The sequence below is a fragment of the Perognathus longimembris genome, chromosome 9 (assembly GCF_023159225.1).
Source record: "Perognathus longimembris pacificus isolate PPM17 chromosome 9, ASM2315922v1, whole genome shotgun sequence".
NCBI classification, from domain to species: domain Eukaryota; kingdom Metazoa; phylum Chordata; class Mammalia; order Rodentia; family Heteromyidae; genus Perognathus; species Perognathus longimembris.
The window spans coordinates 59,242,282-59,264,446 of record NC_063169.1 but is presented as its reverse complement, the minus strand read 5'-3'; the positions used below and the strand labels follow the sequence as shown (position 1 = coordinate 59,264,446).

The window sequence follows — 22,165 nt, the reverse complement described above, 5'->3', positions numbered from 1 at the left end:
ATGTTTTCTTTTCTCTGGATGCTGGGAACAGAACCCAAGGCCTTGTGTCCACTGGGCAGGCGCTGTATCGCTGAGTTGCCACCGTAGCGCCTCCTTCTGCTTTATGGCACCTCACCATTCATGAAACGCACCTCTGTTCTAATGCACAGATTTACTCAACTGGGTTTAGATATCAGGAAGCTCCTATTTTATCGATGAAATTATCCAAAGAAAAAGTGTGGAGACAGCAGTGATATGAACAGAGATGGAGCTTTGAAAAATATGATCTCTAACTCTTTTCTAAACAGACATTACTGGCTTCATTTATCAGTGGAAGAAAATTCTCTAAATTTCAGCTTCCTACAGTATAAAGTGGGAGTTAGTTACCCATTGTTGAGCGAGGTTTGCTAAAGGATTGACAAACCTGCTCAACACCCCCAGCCATGATGAAGTAGACAATGAAAGGCAACCCTCTTCGCTCTTATGACATGACCTTTCCAATGCCAGCATAGCTTTCATCAACCCAAGGCTGAAGGAGACATGGCTAATTTATTTTGTGATAATAAATAAAGGTAATTAAAAGCAATTATCTTACCTTTGTGACAATTATAAAATACAATTATTTACAGTGAGTACATCTGTGAATCACATTGGTAATCGTGGAGACTGAGACCCAGAGGATCTGAGTTTGAACCAACCCAGGCAGAAAAAAAAAATCAGTGAGACTATATCACTACAATAATCAGCAAAAACGAAAGCGGAAGGGATGTAGCTCAAGTGGTGCAGCACCAGAAGCAAGCAAACTGAGTGAGTGCCAGATACTGAGTTGAAAGCCCACTGCCACCAAAACCCAAAAATAAATAAATAAATAAGAAGGTGAGGAAAAAAAGAATGAGCATTTGACTATATCCATGAGAGTCAGAGTCGACCTTAATTCTCCCTAAGCACTGCACATATGCAGAAGCAGGCAACACAGCCTAGTTATAAACACTACACATCCAGCTCCAGCCCCATATCTTCAGCCTCTGACTGGACTTTCAGTCTACATCAGCCTTAATGCTTCCAGCTGAAAACAGGAATCATAATACCTACATTGTGAGGAAATTCTTCTAAAAATCAAATGAGATAAAAATTTGTCACTGGTTCCCACTTTATCAAGGAACCTGGCACTCAGAATCCAAGAATCCACTTTTCATTCACACACATCGGTCTAAAACTGCCGTCATTTGTCCAACTTAATACACATAACACAGTGGGGAATTTTTTAAAGTGTGATGTATTATTACTAGCAAATCACATAAAGTAAGTTCCCGATCAATTGTTATGAACATTACAACTTCTAAAAACTACTGCTAGTTATCAAAGGTTATACATACATCTGTATTTTTCTTCTAGGAGACCTTTGGAGAGAGACATCAATCCAATCTTCAGACTCTGCACTCTAATTTTTCCAGTCCGACCTCTGAAATTATAAGAACCTCAGTCTGTTAGATGCATTTAAAATGGTATACAGTATATTGAGTATATATTTTCTTGAAAGAAAATCAATGAAAAATAATCACATCTGCACTGCACAACTTTTCTATTCACTTTTAACAATTCATATGAAACTTACAGCTTAGCATCATGGCATAGTTTAACAATGCAATATGGCCAAATGAGGAGACAGACTTAGTTTGAAGTAATTTCATACATAACATATAACCCAAGAAAAACAAATTAAAGCAAAATGAAGACAATAATTATATAGCAGAAAGAATTTTACTTTAACAAATCCTATGATAATCTGCAAATAGTTAAAATATAAGAATTAAAATAGACTGTTAAAATTATATTTAACATGCATGCAATTTAAAACACCTACAACAGCTAGAATCAAATGTAAGAAAAATGAAAATCTTATTATCTTCACTTCCTTTAATACCTGTTGATGCAGTCTATAAATTACCACTTCAATTTTAATACTCAGTGATCTTAAGTAGCCAGGTGTGTAAGCTGTATTTGGAGCAGTGTCAAAGTATAATTAAAAACAGAATGTATTAATTAATCAACACTAGAAAATAATTTCCCGCTATGTCAATGATACACCATTTTAATTTCATTTTAAGTTGACAAGAAGAAACATTTTATCTTTAAAAGAGGGAGGAGGTAACAAACATTACAAGAAATGTATCCAAAGTCTAATGTATGAAACTGTAACTGCTCTGTATATCAGCTTGACAATGAAAAAAAAGTAGCAAATTGGACTTATTCCAATATTTGTCAGGGAATTACTAAATTGTTGAACAAATGCTGGTCATGGTACTTGGTCCTGGGGATGGGAAAAATTAGTAACACATGGCAGTTCCAACAGAATAACACACTGTCTAGGAAAAAATTGCTTATTATGCCTCATTATATCAGATTCAGGATCGGTTTTCAGTTTAGGATTTTATTGTTAATTTTCTTAGGATATACTTTCTATACACAAGTACAAGATCTAAAATCTATAACCAAATGTTTACATAATTATACAGTATACTCAGTAACTGATGCTATTTTAAAAATAGATAAACATACATATGTAACTACTTTTAAATTGTTTACAGCAAAATTATATTTAAGCCTTATTTTATTGATATTTTTGCTAATGTACTAATTAATATACTTCTATCCTCTAATTACACATATTCAAGTTCATTTCTACCTCCTAACATGATACATAAAATTAAAATCATTTTTAACAAAGAAGAGATCTCACTAAAAGAACTTTATTAAATTATAAACAATACACAAATACAATGGAAAATCATTGACACAAAATTAAAATTATTAAAAAATGAAAACATGCGGAGGGGTGGGTAGGATGTGTTTCTCCAAAGTAGATTCTCAATAGTTTAGAGTTTGTACTAAGTAATATTGAGGGCTGGGCATGGCATGGTAGTACATACCTCTAAACCCAGCTACTGAGGGGGCAGAGCTTGGAAGCAGAAGGATCACAGTCTCAGGTCAGCCTGAGCAAAGATGCAAGACCCTATCACAAACAAGTGTACCAAGATACACTTGCCTGTAGATGCCCGGTGAGTTTGAGGCAGGGAGTTAGCAAACAGTCCCTGGGTACCAGGGCAACAAGTGATATACTTTTCATGATTCCCAGGACCACTGGGAAGACCAGATCTTCCAATAGCAAGCCCCTGGCTTTCAAATGCCCAAGACAACTAAACAGTGCCAAAGAGCCCACCAGACGTTGCTGATAAAATTCCTGGGGCCAGAAGAGCTGGCTTTAAGTCCTAGTAAGTAGGAGGTTTATTTGGCAATGCAGAGCCTTACCAGTGTGCATGTGCAGGGGATAGGGATAATGACCTGGTCCCAGGACTCCAGGTGAGGGCTAGCCAGTCTCTAGAAAGAGCATGCTCCCTGTCATCCCTATGAACTTGGGAACACACCAATGCACATCTGTGACATCAGCACCACCAGAGTGTGCACCAAATGAAGAATGACTCAGACTCCACCCACTGACCCATCTGCCCAATAAAGGTAGAGAAGAATGCTGCCTTGGTCAGGGACGGCTGCTGCATTTCAACTCAACTCTCCTATGCACCTCCTGTGTGTATTCCACTGCTGTCTGTGTCCAGCCCCTTCTTTGGGATGAACGATATCTGGAACCAAGATCCCTATGAGAGACCTCATTCCTGACGTCCTCACCCAGTAACATTCATGATCTCTCCTGTACCCTAAAATGGCTAAAAATGAAACAAGAGGTGCCATTCACTGGTCCATTCACACACCACCTGCAATGAAAACACTTACTGTAATCCCAGCACTGTTCTATGCACTGCAGACATAAGGAAGCTAAGCTAAATCAACAGGGTAAGAAAAAACAAAAGACCAAATTTCATGTATGGAAATGAAGAACCAGTTTGGGATCCTCCTGGTTTAAGAGATTTAGTGAGTAATCTGTGGTAAGCAGAAAATCAGACATGGAAGGCATGGCAAGGCTGGGATGCCTCAACCAGAAGCAGAGAAAAGCCTGAGCCTGGGGACAAAGGCCAGGCGTGAGCAAGAGGCCCAAGATGACTAAGATAGGGTGAGGATTTATACCCAGGCATTAATCAGATAAGGTCTGCAAAATGATTTGATACACAAGAGGACAGACATGTGTGTTTCTTGTCACTTGTTCATGACTGTCTGCTTGTATTGATAGTTTTGTATGACCTATGATGATGTTATAAATATTTAATAGCCCCAGGCCCCCCCAAAAAAAGACAATATCAAAACAAAACAAAACATTCCCCACTCCTGCTAGGTTCTGCTGGGCCATAGGCTTGAGAGTTCTGGTGTCAAGAAAGACACTTAAGGGGCTGGGGATATGGCCTAGTGGCAAGAGCGCTTGCCTTGTATACATGAAGCCCTGGGTTCGATTCCCCAGCACCACATATACAAAAAATGGCCAGAAGTGGCGCTGCGGCTCAAGTGGCAGAGTGCTAGCCTTGAGCAAAAAGAAGCCAGGGACAGTGCTCAGGCCCTGAGTCCAAGGCCCAGGACTGGCAAAAAACAAAACAAACAAAAAAAGAAAGACACTTAAGTTTGACAGATGGTAGGGAGCTGATAAAATTGTAAGTCAGTGATACAGGGCATTGTCCAAGCAATTGATTTCTCTGATTCTTTTTAACTATTGAAATGAGTTTAACGAGGAAAGTAAATATCTTCCACTTCATAACCATTTTACAGTAGGAAGGAAAGTGACCTACTGTAACATATTCTCTATAGAGAAAAAAAAATGTAAATGAGTATTCCAGATGACTGCTTTAAATGATGATTTAAATGCTTCTAATTTCCATTATTTCTAGAAGGATGATTGTAAAATTAATGCTTTTTTAACCTGGAAAATGAAGACTGAGGGAGGCTGTGAATTTATAAGTGAAATCAATTTTATCTTTATATCTTATAAAGGGATTTTTTTTGCATCATCACCTTTTGTGTGGTAAGCTAACCAGATATTTTTATCTTAGTTTTTGAGGTGAAATTGAGATGCCAAAGTTAAATGTCTGCCAAGTCTTACAGCAAACAGAACCAAATATTTTTGGGCAAACCATAGTTCAATCCTATCTGACCAAAAAATAAAAATATTAGGAAATTAATTATCAATCTGCCAGCAGGGCAGGCAGAAGCAAAAAATTGAATTCTTATCATTCTCAATAGATGAAAATGGATTTTTCTTGCCAAATTCAGACTATTAAGAAGAGGTGGGTAGGGGCTGGGGATATAGCCTAGTGGCAAGAGTGCCTGCCTCGGATACAGGAGGCCCTAGGTTCGATTCCCCAGCACCACATATACAGAAAACGGCCAGAAGCGGCGCTGTGGCTCAAGAGGCAGAGTGCTAGCCTTGAGCAGGAAGAAGCCAGGGACAGTGCTCAGGCCCTGAGTCCAAGGCCCAGGACTGGCCAAAAAAAAAAGAAGAGGTGGGTAAATGTTAAAATTTGAAAGATTTTATTTTTCCTAGATACAGTCATAACTAACAATTGATTAGAAAAAAAATCTCAAAATCAATTCCATAACTATCATTAATGTGCAGTAAGTGGTTGTGGATAAATCATTTTATGTCACTCCGACAGTTCTTCAAACAGTAAAAATAAGGATGGCAAAAATGGAAGATGCCCAGAGCCTTTTCACTTAGAGAACGTTACAATCTACTGAATTTGTGCCACTAAGTGTTTCAAAAGCAAAGTTGAAGCCAGAAATGCCCGGCCTGGATGCACTATATCACACACAATAATGCCATGTCAAAAATCACATACTAATGCTGTAGTTTGGCTCTAAAACCTCCTGAGAGAACTATGTCTTGCAAGATCTGGTCCCCAGTTGGTGCTAGTTAAGAGGTGGCATAATGAGAGCTTGGGCCTGCTCAGGGGCCTCTGGGTTATTGAAGGCAGGTTCGAGGGGACGGTGGGAGCTGGTCTCTTCTTTCTTTCACTTCCTGGCATCACCCTGTGCTCCTGCTGTTATATGCAGGTTCATTCAAAACAATGGAGCTCATGGATCATAAAGGAAAACCTCCTACATTGTCATCAAAATAAACATTATCTCTGTATAAATGGATAATCTCAAGTATTTCTTATGCAGTGATGGAATGCCCACTAAAGAATTAATGAATGAATGTCAGGCTCGCTGAGTGGAAGTACATTGCTAAGGTTCACAGATTGTAAGAGTAGGCAGTGTACCAATATACCAGAAGGAGGAGATCATAGATTCTATTAGATTATCTCAGAGGACCATGGCTTGAAACAAGTTGATAGCCGTTGTTTCAATACATGAGTGAGTGATCCCTAGAAAAGAAACCTAGAAATCAACCACAGACACCTGACATTACCATTATAAAGTGAACTATTTTTCCTTAGTTTATTCCATGAATCTGTTCTCCATGATAATAGAATGCCAGGCTAAAAAGGCACCATTTGGACCCAGAAGGATCTCTGTGATTATTTCTTTGATATAGAGAAAAGATGAGTCTTGGAAATACTTTTTCCTCTTACAACGGAAAAAGAAAAATGCCAAGATACTCTATTTGTACTAAACAAGAAATTGTACTTCAATGTAAGATGTCTGTGTGTCCATATCTGTTGGTAGGAGGTCAACTATACTGACAAGAGGTCCCTGGAACAGAAATTCCATTTCACTCCATGGTTACTTCCCAATAATCCTGTACTCCTCCCTGGGTTGTCCAGTGAAAACAGCCTGCAGGGGGTTGTTGCCTCAGAAAGTGCCTTGATACAGAGATGGGACTGGGGTCTTTAAATATGCAATTAAGTTAAAATGAGGACTTTAGGGTGGGCCATAATCCAATATGCCTGGTGCCCTTGATAGAAGAATAAATGAGCACACTCTCAAGTACAAAAGCTGGTGACTATTTCTAAGCAAAGAAAAACAACAACAACAAAAAAGATGCCTCAGGGGGAGTGGGGAAAAAAACCAACAAAAACCACTTTGACCTCAGACTGATAGCCCTAGATGTGTGAAGAAATGATGTGCTGTTTAGGTCACTCAGTCAGTTGTGCACTGTTTCTGCAGCCCTAGTAAAACCACTGTAGGTTAGTGGGTAACTCACTTAATGTCTTCTCCAAACTGTCCTTTAAAGGTGACTCAAGTCAGTCATCCACTTCCCCCACACTCATAAGACCAATGAAACTCACAAATATGTAGTGTATGGAGGTAGCATTCTTCTTGGGTTGTGAACTTAAGTTATGGGTTTTTGGAGTTAAAATATTTAAGTGACAGTTATTTTGGTGAATTTACTATGGAAAAAAATGTCTCTTTTGGAGATTTAAGAGGTTGACGAACAAAGTTAATGTTGGATTAATGCTAATGGTATCGTTTTACCCTAGGAGAATCAGAAATGCACATTAAGATGCAATGTATTAAAAGATATCAGACAGGCATGTAGTAAATTCCACAATCACTACAGAAATTGACATTCATGCTTCGGTGAGTGATTTAGGACCCCTCAAGCATACGAAGGCTATTTTATTATTTAAAAAGAAGATTTTCTAATATTAGGGAACATCAAGAGATGAGAGTTTTTTTCTAATGAAAAATATAAACATACTTTTAGATAAATCATCTCTAGAGCTATCATTATCATTTATTTCTTACACAGAATCAATCAGCTGCTAAACATGTTTGCATTTATGAATAATCATCTATCTTCTTTCTCTCCAAATCAAATAAAAGGCTGCAAAAGGATGCGAATTTCCATATCATTAGTTAATGGAAAAATGCTTTGAGATTCAGCTCTAATTTTCTTATTTCAATTTTGCATACTTTAACCCCCTACTAAAAGAATGAATAATTCCCAGTGTTTCAGAAATGTAAGCCCACAGCAAGTCTTTCTAAAACTGATGAGTTCACAAACACATTGTCATAATCGTAAGGGCCAAATTAATGGCAGATGAGTTATTGGAAATTGAGGGTGCTCTTTATGTAACAGTGAGCAACTAATTAAATTACAGATGTTAGAGTGTCCTGTAGTATCAATTATGTATAAGTACCATATACACATACAACTGCCAAGGTAATAAATAAAGCTAATTCCAAAGGGCAAATTAGATTGTCATACAAAACTGGAGAGGACATGAGTTAATAAATGATTTCAAGTCACAACAACAAATTCACATCTTTTTGCTTTGAAAAACAATAGTATAATATATTAAGGGAGAAGTAGAAGAAAATTAGATGTGACTATCAAGTATCTTATCTAGCATTTTAAAAATAATAGGTGCATTTCCTTTTTCTAACTCCTATTATCCTGTTATGAATTTGGTATTTAGAAAGCTATTTATTTTCAAAAATTAAGAATAAGTATTTCCATTGGAAAAGTACTATGAGATTTTCTGCTAACAACATTATTTTACTCAATGATTGCAATATAATAGGGAAAAAGAAACCACAGACTTACGTGTCATAAACATTGAGCAACCAGTTGAGACACATGTCCACACAGAGTGGAACATTGACCAGGTCCTTATGCAATTGTTCAAGTCCATCATAAGTTGTGGTCAGACAGTTAATGACATCTGGGACACTAAGCAGCTGGTCATTTTGGTTCAGCTTGTGCTGTTTGAAAACTTCATTTGTTGTATTCAGCTCTAGGAGATCCACTAATCAGGTAAGGAAAAGGATTATGTACAGTCAGTGAATAGCACACCAACGCTGAGAAGAAAGCATTTTCTAGTTTCAAATACTTAGCTTCAGTTTTCCATGTTCAAATTTATCCTTTTCATTTTTCCATTGTTAAATAATAGTATTTCCAACCTCCTCTTTTACCCACATTCCCATGCTGTTTTGCTCCTTGGAATATTAATTTTTCCCTTTTTTCTTTTTTGGCTTCCTCCTCTCTAGGATCTCTTTTTGTTTTAAATGATATGGTAAGGCATAGGTCTTTGAATCCATTCCAAATGACAGAAGATCTTAAGAATTTCATTGTCCTCCTCATCCTGACTCCTGTAGTTTATGCTTATTGCCTTTCAACTGCCATTTATTTCCTAGTAATTTGATTTTACATTTTCTAAATTCATTAGCTGCTACAGAAATATAAATTTTGTACACATTAATGGAGTACTAAGTGGTGTTTTGATACATGTATGCATTGTACGATGTTTTAGTCTGTTAAATATATCTATCTACACAAAAACTATCATTTTTTTAAACTGGGAAAACATTCAGTGATTTCTTCTAGCTTTTTAAGATTCAAAGTCCATATTGTTATATTTTGTCACCCTATAGTGTCATAGCATACCAGAACTTTTTACACTTACCCAATGGTAACTTATACAATGATCAACCATCCTTGATACCACTACCAAACTAATGATTCTTCAAGTATTTTTAACATATATAGCATGATGTTTGGGGCTGGGAATATGGCCTCGTGGTATAGTGCTCGCCTCATATACATGAAGCCCTGGGTTCAATTCCTCAGCACCACATATATAGAAAAAAACCAGAAGTGGCGCTGTGGTTCAAGAGGTGGAGTTTTAGCCTTGAGCCAGGCACAGTGCTCAGGCCCTGAGTTCAAGCTCCAGGACTGGCAACAAAAACATAACAAATAAACAAAAGCATGATGCTCAAAGCCAGTAAAGATGCTTAAAAAAATAAAAAAAAAAGGTTCTCCAGAAATGTAATAGATTTCCACTGCTTGAGGAAAATCAAGTTGGAGTCCAGCCTGATCAAATGCAAATCTGTGCTCAGTCTGGGCTCCACATATTTATTTGTTTCTATGTGCAAAAGATTTCTAGTGTGCCAGGGCAGTGCTAGGGGTGTAGCATGTGCAGCGTCTCTGCTCTCAAAAACATCTGGGTAACTTAAAGGAGGATAAAAATGCTGGGAGAAGAATATATAAATCTCTACAGGAGGTAAGACAGGATAAGAATCCGTCAGTGAAAATGCTTGAGACCAGAAGCACTACTGATACAGATTTTTCTGGAATTGAGGATCTTAGGAGGATGAGACCTAAGTCCAATTGCAAAACATATTTAGGCTTCATATGTACCTTGTATACCTAGCTTAAGGTAATAAAAACACAAAACAATAATAATTATAATAATAAAAAAGACAGAAATACTCAAATACAAAACAAATGTCTAGTCAACAGGTCAATCTATTTCCTCCAGATATTAAAGACAGCACTGGTACACATAAGTTGATTTTTTAAAAATAAAAGCTTGTATAAGTTTTACATGAGTGAGAGATGGCACTAGAAAAACACAGAGCCACCTGGAATTGTCATTGTCATTGTTATACTATTTTGGTATTCTACATTGCTTCTGATTATGAACCTCTGGAGAGCCATAGCAATATCCATTCTCCCCAGGGCATGACAATGGGAAGTGTTTTGTAAAGACAGCAGCCAGGATTCCAACTGGGATTCCTCACAGACTCCAAGAAATGTATTCAAATGCTGCCAAAATGCTCTAAGCTCCATGACTATCAACGCTCATGAGACCAACAGTGCAGCACTGCTACTGAATCCCACAGGCCATCAAGGGACAATAGACCACTTCCTAGTTCAGGCTGTCCTTCACTTCCTTCTGCGATGTCTCCCTTGTTATAGTCTGCAGCTGTGACAGTAATTTGCCACAACCCACAGCCTAGCATGTCTTCAATTTTCAGTGATTTACACTGACACTTTGCCTAAGCCAGGCACACATCCTCCTGAAAAGTGTCACATTTAGTTACCTTTGAAGACCTGACTACATTTAAATCACAGAAAATTATGATTTTTGTCTTTTCAAAGAGAGGCAAATGACAGCTCAGCTGTGTGGTAAATGAAACAAACAGCCGAGTCATTTCCTAAGCAACTTTCAGACCTTTTCTTTTCTCCCCATAAGTGGCATGGGGGAGCAAATGGAAATTTATCATCATTCTCTGTTCTGCACAAAGAAGCTGAATGTGATTCTGTACCTGACCTTTGGCTTCTTTGCCCTCTCACGGGCTTTCACAGTTCACCTGTTCTTTCTTAGCATCCTCTCCCAGAGCCTCAAATCCATAGCTGGTGCTCAAGGTTTCAGGCTTGGTGTTTTACTCTGCAGGCCTGATGGCCTTCTCTCTCCACAATTCCTGATTCTCTTTTCCCCCTCATAGCTCCTGGTTGAATAGGAGATCCCCATTCCGGTTGCTCCAGTCCCCTACCAGAACTCTACCAACTTCCCTTAGGAGCCTCTATGATAGTGGGGTCCAAATTAAGGTCTTGCCTTCTCCTTGCACTGAAACCCAGGCTGCAGGTCTTAGCATTTCCTAACATCTTCCCCTTCCTTCACCATCCACAATTTACCACCCCTGCCCCCATTCTTTCCTTCTCAGATGCGCTGATAAACGGAGCCCCTGTCTTCCGTCCTACTGCCACTAGCTAGCTACCAGGTTGGCCTACGTCTTCTTGCACTGGAACTGTCCACTCATCCCATTTCCCGTGTTCTTGGAACCTTGGATATTACTTAACATACACTCGTCTCTTGGGCCCATCCCCAAACGCTCACAAAATAGGAAAGAATTGGGCAGCCGTGAAGCAAATTTTACAAGCATCACGTACTACATGGAGAGCTAGAGAATCAAAACATAATCAGAAATTACTTCTGAAGTGATCTAAACTGAATGCAGGGAAATTATGGGACATAGGATACATAGCTAAGCTATTTCAAATGGATCACATGTGCATAACGTTCTCTGTTTTTTAATCTTTGATTATTAAGTCCCAAAAATTGCTCTCCTGTGGCGTTTCCAGCCTGGTTTACATGCATGTTACCTGAGGACATCGGCCTTCTTTGGGTGAATTTATCAGAAGTATATTTCCCTGCTGTTACTTGGTACAGAAGTTTAAAATATACATAGAAAGGAATATGTATATGTTTATAAATGCTACATAGGTGTGGTTGGAAGAGGAAAGGAATAAAAAATACCCCATTCATCTACCATAAAGCTAAAGAAACAAAAAGCACCAACATTATGGAAGCTCCTTAGAAATCCTCATAACCTCAGAGGTTACTGCTAACCCTTGCCTTCTACTTCCAGTTCTTAAAAGTTATTTGTGTCCCTAAGTTGCCAGGCTTTTAACTACATAGAAATGCTATTAAACTGTACAAATTTCTTCTGACATTTGACTTTTTTTCCATTCAGCTTTACAATTCTAACATTCACCCCGCTGATGCTTTTTGCTAGTTCATTTGTTTGGCTTTTGCTGAAGTAGAACATTTGTTACTATGCCAAAATTAAATAAATTTTGCTATTCACTAGCACGGGCATAAATCTTACACGTGTCTTCTGGTATACTCCTGCATACATTTCTAAGGCATATCATTTACTTGCTTTGCACCAGAAATGATGTGAGACCCTAAGTGAACATGCAGAGCAATGACAATGAGCTCTCTCCTTAGTGCATTGTACTGGGGAGGATCCACATAAAATGAGAGCTGACTCTAACCTCACTCTTCCCCCTGGAGCCAGGACACCCTCCCCCCAACAGGACATTTTCACACACAGCAAGCATATGTTGCTCAGGTGAGAAACTACCATTATAAGCTGTCAAAAAGTACTGGAAAAATTGAAGGCAGGAGGGATGAGCTGGTAAATGTTTCCAAGAGGTAAAATTTTAACAGAATTGGGGAGAAATAAAGGCTTATAGACTAGTGCAAAAGAGCTATTTCAAGTAAATAGAAAGGATGAGAGAAGAAGGAGCTGATTAATCATAAGCAGATGAGCTAGAAATGGCAAGCAGGTCCCAGGCTGGACAGCTGGAGGGTTGAGGGTTGAGACGAGTAGAAGCCAGTAGCTAGAAGGATGTGCCTGTCCTCCGGTTTAAAATCCTATGTAAGCCAGCACCTTGCCTATTATGAATGACCAAATATTCTGTTGTATAGAAGTTGAAGTCTTCTTTTCCTTTCTGGTTTGAAAGTGAAGTAAAGAAGGAAGCTTTTTTTTTTTCTCTCTCTCCTTTAGGGATCAGAAGAACCAACAGAAGAAAGTACCATATTGCATATATTTACTTCTCTACCAAAAGTATCACTGAAATCTAGGACCACATTGAATACAGTCTTCTGTCAGTAGAGATTTTGTGGCTGAGTCATTTGTCCTCATTTTATATCCCACTGGGTTTGGAAAGACCTTCCAGACCCATCAGATGGGATAGTGAACACACATTTGTGCCTCTTCCAAAACTGCTATCACCATGGACTCACTGAGCAGATCAAACAGCCCTTCAGTGGCTGTAATTCACTTCCTATTCTCCTCTTGTTCAACATAGCATTGACAAGCCAGAGCAAGCTGGCTCCTAGGTTTTTGAACAGTTCATTCTATAATATTTTCTGTCAACCACTACAACCTGCCAATTGCCTTTGGAACTCTGGATTATGAAAGAGTTGTCTAGATCATTCTTCCTTTCTTTGGTATTTTTTTTTAATATTTGGCATATTTTTTCAGTCCTTTCTACTTTTCTTCCAGAAGAACTTATCTTATTTAATATGTTGCTCTATTTTCTCTGGATGGTTTTAAATTTCTGCTCAACTCTTCTTATATAGCTAACTTCACATTTATTACTAATTTGTATTGAATATCAAAAGCAAGATTTTTAACCCCAAGGTAATATTTTTCTGAGGGTAATTTTCTAAACTTCACTGAACTGTCTAGACATATAATAAAAGACATGCCTAGACATGTTAATGAAAGGTAATAAGCAATAATATAGGGAAATTTCAAATTATCCTAGTTTAAAAGTATAAGCATATACCACTTTCCAATGTAAACCCTATGACAAAGCATAAGTGTTCTTCGGAGATACTCAATAATTAAAACTATATGCAGAAATAGAATCAAATAGCTTAAGTCTATAACATAAGCATTTATATTTCAGTTTAGTTTTATGTGATTTTAGGAGAAAATAAGCTTGTTGTGAAAAATATTTTCAAATAATACCACTGTGAGCATACCCTTCCCAGGAAAAAAACTTTCACTGATAAGATGAAGCATCTCAAGATATATTTAAAATGAAATGGAGATATTTCTCTATTTTTCTAAGGTGCCTGTTCACATAGGAATCAAAAATGTGATTGTTGACTGTTATATGATTATCATTTTTTATTATTTTATTTTATTTTTATTTTTTTGCCAGTCCTGGGGTTTGGACTCAGGGCCTGAGCACTGTCCCTGGCTTCTCTTTGCTCAAGGCTAGCACTTTGCCACTTGAGCCACAGCGCCACTTCTGGCCATATTCTATATATGTGGTGCTGGGGAATTGAACCAAGGGCTTCATGTATAGGAGGCAAGCACTCTTGCCACTAGGCCATGTTCCCAGCTTTTATATGATTATATTGAGTTAAACTGGAACTCTACACTTGCAATGAATACAAAGTACTAGAAAGGCAATGACCTACTGCTTTCAGTCTTTGGTTTGATCCCTCTACAGTAGGTGGCAGCACAATTTCTGAAAAAAACTTTTTATGTCACTCCTGTGTTTTGGTTAATTTTGTACTCCAACCCCAAATAGACTATGTTCATTTATTTTACTGTTGCACACTGATGAGCCAAATAACAAAGAATTTTTAGAAACATAGGTAACTCCTTCAGAAAGGTGCCCTGAAAATCAGATTAACTCTACAAACTTATTGCCCTCTTCGTTTATCCTCATCTTTAAAAAAAATAAAAAAGATAATCCAAAGAACAAGGTGATTAACTTCAGTAGAATAACTCACAACACAGAGCTTTCTGCAGTCTTCGGATTTTGATTGCCGTGCGGTAGGCAGAGAAGCGTACATTATTCAGGTCAGCTGAAATGGAAGGAGGAACCATTTAAATGCATGCTTATTGCTTAGCTTAAATTGAATGCCAATAATGCATTTGCTTACTTTGGATGATAGAAAAACATTATGCTTATCCCCAATAAAAATATCTACTTATGAAAATAAATGTTCATAAACACCAAGTTGAGAAACATTTGAAAGTAGGGCTAAGGCAGACATCTCCAAGGCAGAATCTTCAGATAGGTGTTGGGGTTCAGAACCCTAAACATACAGAGTTCACTGATTCAACAGGGTGGGAAGAGCCTGAGACAGCAGGACTTTCTGAACTTCACTAGTCTTCCAGGTTATTCTTTTTTGTTTGTTTGTTTTCTATGAAGCAAATCACAGAAACCAGAATTCCTTTCCCCAAAGCAATTAATAGGAACTGGACTCCATCAAACCCAGAAAGGTCATTCTATGACCTTCGCCATGTTCCCTTAAGGATCTTCAAGACAGGTGTTCTGACTCACCTGCTGAAAAAGAATGCCACAGTGAGGCCAAGGAGAGTCCAAACACACAGGGCTTGCTAAACGCCTTCCTTGTCTATTGCCATTAGGTTACCCCCTCTTGTCTAATTAGCTTTCTAGAAAGTCATCAAACTTGTATAAAAAGGGGAGTGACCTAAAATATTTGAGTGTTCATTTCTCAAGGCTCTTTTGTGACATAAAACATTGATTAACTAAATTTACTATGCTGTTCTCTAATGAACTTGTGTGATGAGTGTCAGCCATGGCCCTAATGATAGTAAGGAAAAGTCTTCTACCTATCTGTCCCTAGACAGAAAGAGAAGACAGACCAAGGGACAGGAAATACAACTATTATTTTGGCCTAATAAATTTTTTCTCTGCTGCTGAAAGGGATTCTTCTCTTCCAGAAGCAGTTCCTCTCTAGGACAACCAGTCTTCCATTGACCCAACTATCTATCTCACTATTCACAAAGCTGCTCTTATTCTCTATGTTCCTTGTAACCTGATCTATTTGCTTCTGTCTTTCCAGAGATCTCCTTAAAATTACCCTGTCATAAACACTTGCATCTTTGGACATAATGGACAACACAACTTCTTCCTCAGTCCTCTAAAGACAGAATGTCAGAGACTAAGAAGAAAGTTCAGCAATCATCGTGCCATTCAACATAAAAATCTAAGCACACCATTGTTGTTGTTGTTTTCTTGCTTATTCAACTCTGTCAGCTCCTCATTTACACAAATGGAAGACAATGCAGAAGCCAAACATTTAAAGAGACCAAAAGGAGTGATGGACCCCCTTTGGTGAAATGGGAGTGGGAGGCAGACTATGCTTCTATTTTCTCCCTGCATCGCCTTAGTTACCTAAAGGAAAGAAAAAGAACCTCTAGAAATCACAAGGTAGGCTAGGCAGTCCATAGAAAGGCATAGTCTACTAGAAATTAAAATGAGAGAATGCTCATCTGGTATATGATTTTATATATTTTTAACATTAAAACAAATTTAGTTTTTGATGACGTACACAAAAATAAATTAGGTAAGCTAATTTGATAAATTTTCTTAAGTAATTAGAGAGCTTAAAGCAAATTTAAAGCAGTGTGTCAGAGGTTACTGAACTGTCATTATTTAAGATGAGTCATTATGAGGAGAGGTAAAGCCTGCTGTGATTTTCTTCCTGGCACATGCACTGGCTTGTGTTCTTCCAAACTATACAATGTCTTAAAGGAAATACCTGGTCACTACCGTAAACAAATAGTTAAGTTCAACTGCTTTCAAATAGCCAGGGCATAATTTCTTCAGTGTAATATGCCACATAACACAAGCTGGTGACTAGTTGTATATATGTTTCCCCCTCTCCTCTACCCTCCCCCAGGGAGAGAGGTACTGGAGTTTGAAGTCAGTAGCTGATACTTGCTCAACAGGTACTCTACCATGTGAGTCCTGCTCCTCCAGCCCATTTTGTCTTAGTTGCTTTTCACATAGGATAGAGCATTTCTGTCTAGCCTGACCTAGACCGCAATTCTCTACACACCTAACATGGTGGGACTGTTGCCGCATGCCCAATTATTGGCAGATGAGGTTTTATTAACATTTTAACTATGATGGATGCAAACTGTAAATTTTTTTAAATAATCTCAATTTCCCAAATAGTTACAGTTATAGCTTTGAACCTTCTTTCAGACTAAACAGTCCTCCTTCCTTTAGGTTAATTCGTTACTGTTACGTAAAACAACACTCACCAAGGGATTGAAAGAGTTCAGTCATTTTTGGATGATCCCAACAGGTTGTCTGGGTTTGATGGCTGCAGTAAAAAAAAAAAACAAAAACATAAAATGTTAGTGAAATGTAAGTGAAAGCCTATAAATATAAGACATAAAGAATCTAATCTCAAGGAGTTTTTTTTTCAAATTTGTAAATATATGTGCAAAATTTGACTATCATCAATAACTCAGACACCCAAAGCCCAGCTATTTTTAATAACACTAATTCTTGTTATTGATTATTGAGCAACTTTATATTCTCCTCTTCTCAGTTTCCCTCAGTAACAATGTTTCTTGCGCAGGGGCCATGCTAATCTTCTCTGTATCGTTCCAATTTTAGTGTATGTGCTGCTGAAGCGAGCACAACAATGTTTCTTTGTGCAGTGATATTTCTATAGGTAGTATCTCAGTTTCTTTATGATCCTTTTTCCTCACTTCATAAGCAAGGTTTTTCATTTTGCCTTTTTCTGTAAATTGCAAACTGGTTTGTACACTAATGGAAAGTTTTTGGGGAATAACATGATAAAAGAGATAAGTGTAGTGTTTAAATTAGATTCGTGTGTGTATGTGTGTGTGTGTGTGTGTCTGTGTGTGTGTATTAAATAGCTTATGACTTTGTGGCCTTATATTTAAAAGTTAACTGCCCCTTATCTAGGTCAAAATACAGTTAATAACATTTAATAATACTCAAAAGACTTCAGAGATGATATTCCATTCTTCCAAAACTGTTCAGTAAGCTCAGTGAAATACACCATAAACAAGAGATGATAATAAAGTATTCATAAAAAATATAAGAGGAATTATTTGCCTTAATACTTATGCAATATATCAAAAATTATGGCATAGACCTGTAAAAAACAGTATAATAACTTTTAGGAATGTATACAAATATGTACATATACATATATATGCATATGCATACACACATACATATACACCTACGTATATACCTCTCTCTATATGTATATGAACAGAAGCACCAAATAATTCATAATTTGATTTCATAGTTTTTTGTTTAAAATTAACTAGCAATTGCATATTCTCTAACAAAACAATATGTAGAGTCTACAATGGGAAGACTGGCTTGGGAAGAGATGGAAAGCTATCTGATTCTTCTACCTTTGCTCTTAAATCCATTGAAGAAGGGCTAGGATTCCCACTTGACCTGAGCATCCACGCGACAATCCTACCACTTTTCAAACTACATGCTCTTAAGACCATTGAGCATCGACGAAAGTCTTCTGACCTAAATTCTTATAATTCATAGGTGGCTAATTCTTTGGTAGAAAATGCAAATATATCTGGAAGATTATCCTTCTTACCACCAGTAAGAGTCAAGAACGGTTTGCAGGAATCACTCCAGTGTGATATCATAGGCTTCTGTCATGGACAGCCTGCCAAGAATCAGGTGACCTCTTGTCTTCTCTTTCAAGTAATTTTGGTCCCCATGGCAACACTACTTGCCTTAGATAGATATCCCATCATGATGATAAAACAAAAACCCTCAGGCTCTCATTAACACAGAGGCAGACTTCATACTTAGGCAACAAATAGAAGGATGCTTTTTTCTAGAAGAATGGGTATGCTGCATCACTTGGCTCAACCCTAGGGAACCTCAAGGCAAGAACACTGCCATCCAGCCAGGCGCTAAGAATTCTAGGCCAACACCCATTCGCTAATGGCTCTCTTTAGTGGAACCAGTCTGGACTGGGAGCAGAGGGAACACAAACATTTGGCAAACAGATGGAGGGAAGGCAAGGGCATCTCCTTTGTGAATTCAATACCAGTTGATTCATTAGGCAGAACCGCCAGTGCTGAAAATAAATATAGCCTCTGGTTACAAAAGGGAAACTGTGGCTTACCAAACAGCAGTCAAGAAAAAAAAATGTAGTACATGCAGTAGGCCATGGGATTTTCTTTCTTTCCTTCCTTTTTAAGTGGGTGAGGGGGGTGGAGTTAGAACAAAATCCACAGTGAACATAAAGGCTCGAAGTATTTGAACAGCTGTGCATTGCTCTTTAGCTTTTGGAAAATGTTTCCAGAAACTGGAACAAAGTAGTGTCCTCCCTCCCCCATTCCCCAGTAACAGCTTAGCTTCCAGCTAAATTCATACATGAAGGGGAGTGAAACTTCACACTGAGCAGTCCAATAAGCTGTCATGTAAAGGTGGAATATTGTTATGAAAACAAATCCTCTTTTTAAGGTAACATAGGCAGGAATTTAAGAATAAAATGAAAAATTAAACAAGATACCAGAGCAGCAATTACAAGGGATGTCCACAATCTTATCAAACAACAGTAAGATCTGACATGTAAGGAGGGTGGCCAGCCACCACAGTTTTGCCTATGTTAAGGGGCAAACAATTAGTGGGTATGCTGTCAAATTTAAATTATCTTTGAGCTGCTTTAAACTTTGCACACTGAAGACAAGATGAGGGTATATGACTTTTGTCCATAGGAATGCAAACTATATCCCCTGAATTACAGCTGATTCTTGTCCTAAGGATCATAATGCCTTTGTTTCCCCTGGAAACCTAAAAGATGATAAGAAGGGTTGGGAATATGGCCTAGTGGTAGAGTGCTCGCTTCGTATACATGAAGCCCTGGAAGCAGGTTTTCAAAGTCTTGCTATTAATCTTGTCATTCCAACAATAAATACAAGAGGAAAAACTAAAGGTGAGTGAGTTAATGGAAAAAATAACAAATGTGAGAAAACAGGGATGCATATTGTTTTAGGGTAAGACAATCACAGAAAGAAAATAGTTCTTTGCAGTGAAATATGAAATATAACACACCGTGTGAGGTTGTATAATGGTCACTACAGTAGGTAACAGCCCCTCATCCTAGGGCTCCAGTTGTATCTTCTCTGTGTGAAAGCCTCTCTTTCTTTATGTTCAGCCTCCACTCACACTATAGTGTTATGGTTTAGGTGAAAATGTTACCACTATTTTATAGTTGAAGGAGACAAGGGCAGAAGGGGTTTAGATCACTTACCCAAGAGCATATGCAAGTAGCAGAAATAGACAGTGAACACAGATGGCTACTTAGGCCTGAGCTCCTGATTATAGAAATATATTTGCAAAAATGAAGGCTGCTAAAAAATTTCTTGATGACTCTGTCCAAATTTGTGCCTGGAGTCCATCATTACAATCAAAACAACCTCATCTTTCTGGCTTCTCTCCTTCCTTGGGCAAATCCCAGGACTTGATCTGTTCAATCACTTGCATTTTCTGAACCTAAGCAGCTGTAGAAGAAAACAACTGGAGAAAATCACTCAGCAGACAGACTGATTTTACTTTAACTATCTGATTTGAAACCTCAAATGTCCAACTGCCAGCAACGGCGCTCCCTTCCTTAATAAACTTGCTTCTCAGACTCCAGGACAATAATTGCCTTCTCATTCCCACACCAAAAGCAGTTCCTTCCCTACCTTTGTCTCATTTCACTTGATCTCCCATTTGATTGAAAAAACTTAAAACCACTACATTAGGACCCTATCACCCAACTCCCTAATCAGTACCTCTAATTCTTCTGCCTGTCTCCCTTTCTCCTTTTTATCAGGCAAGTTGTCAGACTTCTATCCACAGCCAACTCTTCCCAATGATTTCTTTAAAAACTCTTGTCCTGCATATCAACCCTGCTCTAATCCTACCTTCTGCAAAACATAACTACACACACATGCACAGGAGTGCACTCAAACACACACACACGCACACACACACACACACACACACACACTCCTGAACTAGCCCCCTTTATACCTTCTTCACAAATAAAATTACCATCAAGTTGTCTACTCTATACACTCCCACCGATCTCATTCTCAACTGCATTAGCTGCCTCCTGTTAGGAGTTTCCTGCTTGCCGGCCACTTGGGGCAGGTTGTCTGTGGTTCAGTTTTCCAGTAAGAGAGGCAGCTCCTCAGTCTAGCACTGCCTCCAAGTGCAGAAGTTTAGGGCGCCCAAAGCGCTTACATTCCCTCACTCAGCAATTTGGCTCATATTGCCCATCAGCCGAGTTGGCCTAGTAAGTTTTAAATATTTATTTTCAGTAGATAGAGTTGCAGACAGTTTCTTAGAAAGATAGACTCTCTAGTACATTTTCTTATTCCTTTCCTTCCTCCTTCTCTCCCTCCCTCCCTTCCTTTTTTATTCCCTCCTTCCTCCCTCCCTCCCACTTTGTGTCCATTCTAGATCTGGGCACTGTCCCTGAGCTTCTTTTTACTCAAAGATAGTGCTCTACCACTTGAGCCACAGATCCACCTCCAGCTTTTGGATAGTTTATTGGATATAAATGTCTAGTGGACTTTACCTGCCTGGTCTGGCTTCCAACCAAGATCTTCAGCCTCCTGAGTAGCTAGGATTGCATGCACAAGCTGCCAGTGTTTGAGTCACTTATTTCTTTACCAGTAAAAGTAATAACACAAGCTCTATCTCTGAAAAGGGACTCAAGTGTGTCCCATGCAAATGTGTAAATGTGTAAATGAAGAATACCATCCTTCCTTTCCACAAGAAGGAAGAGAGAACTGAAGACTGCCGAAGGAAGCCTTTCAGAGAAAAATGTGTTTATCTTTCACTGTTAATCTGTCTTTTCTGTGGAGTTATTTTACTCTCCAGTAAATTTTCAATAATCCTTGAAGATAAATTGCCTTGTGTGAATTGTCATTGTTGTTGGGGAACCCATAGGTACCTCTGTTGGCATTAATCTTGCTGTTAGGCTGTGTGTTTGGATTCTCCACTGCTGCATTTCCTGTCTGCCCTAACTCAAGGGAGGACTATTTCATTTATATTCCCTACTCTGAGTCCCAAGTCCTTCTAAAGAAACCAACATTAGGTGGGAGCAGTGCCACATGCCTATATTCCAAGCATTTAGAAGGCAGCTACTGGAGGATCACAAGTTCAAGGCCAATCTGACCAATACAGCAAGTTTAAAACCAGCTCCCGCTATATTCTGAGAACCTTCCTCATAAAACAAATAGCTGGGGTTGGAACTTAGTGGTAGAGTATTTACCTAACATTTGCCATGGGTTTATCTCCAGGACCACCAAACAAAACAAAACACACTAATCTTTTTTTTTGTCTTACTACCTATACCTAGTTGGTATGAACTACATGACAGCCATAAATAAAACACATCCACCTCTAAGATTTCATTGATAACCATAT

General features: G+C 38.3%; 1 protein-coding gene and 1 non-coding gene across 12 annotated transcripts in view; both read right to left on the bottom strand.

The window, feature by feature from the left end:
- The window catches only part of Utrn (utrophin), a 431,942-nt gene that overhangs the window by 55,826 nt on the left and 353,951 nt on the right, over nucleotides 1-22,165 (bottom strand). For all 11 annotated transcript variants that reach the window (XM_048354234.1, XM_048354228.1, XM_048354231.1 and 8 more), the window contains 4 exons: nucleotides 16,981-17,042; nucleotides 14,691-14,765; nucleotides 8,411-8,612; nucleotides 1,356-1,441 (listed from right to left, as the gene is read on the bottom strand). In XM_048354234.1, the coding sequence (XP_048210191.1) occupies nucleotides 1,356-1,441; nucleotides 8,411-8,612; nucleotides 14,691-14,765; nucleotides 16,981-17,042 (425 nt within the window). The remainder of the gene's footprint in view (nucleotides 1-1,355; nucleotides 1,442-8,410; nucleotides 8,613-14,690; nucleotides 14,766-16,980; nucleotides 17,043-22,165) is intronic.
- On the bottom strand, nucleotides 17,260-17,365 carry LOC125357840. Its single transcript, XR_007212232.1, has one exon. It is a non-coding gene; the product is annotated as a U6 spliceosomal RNA (small nuclear RNA).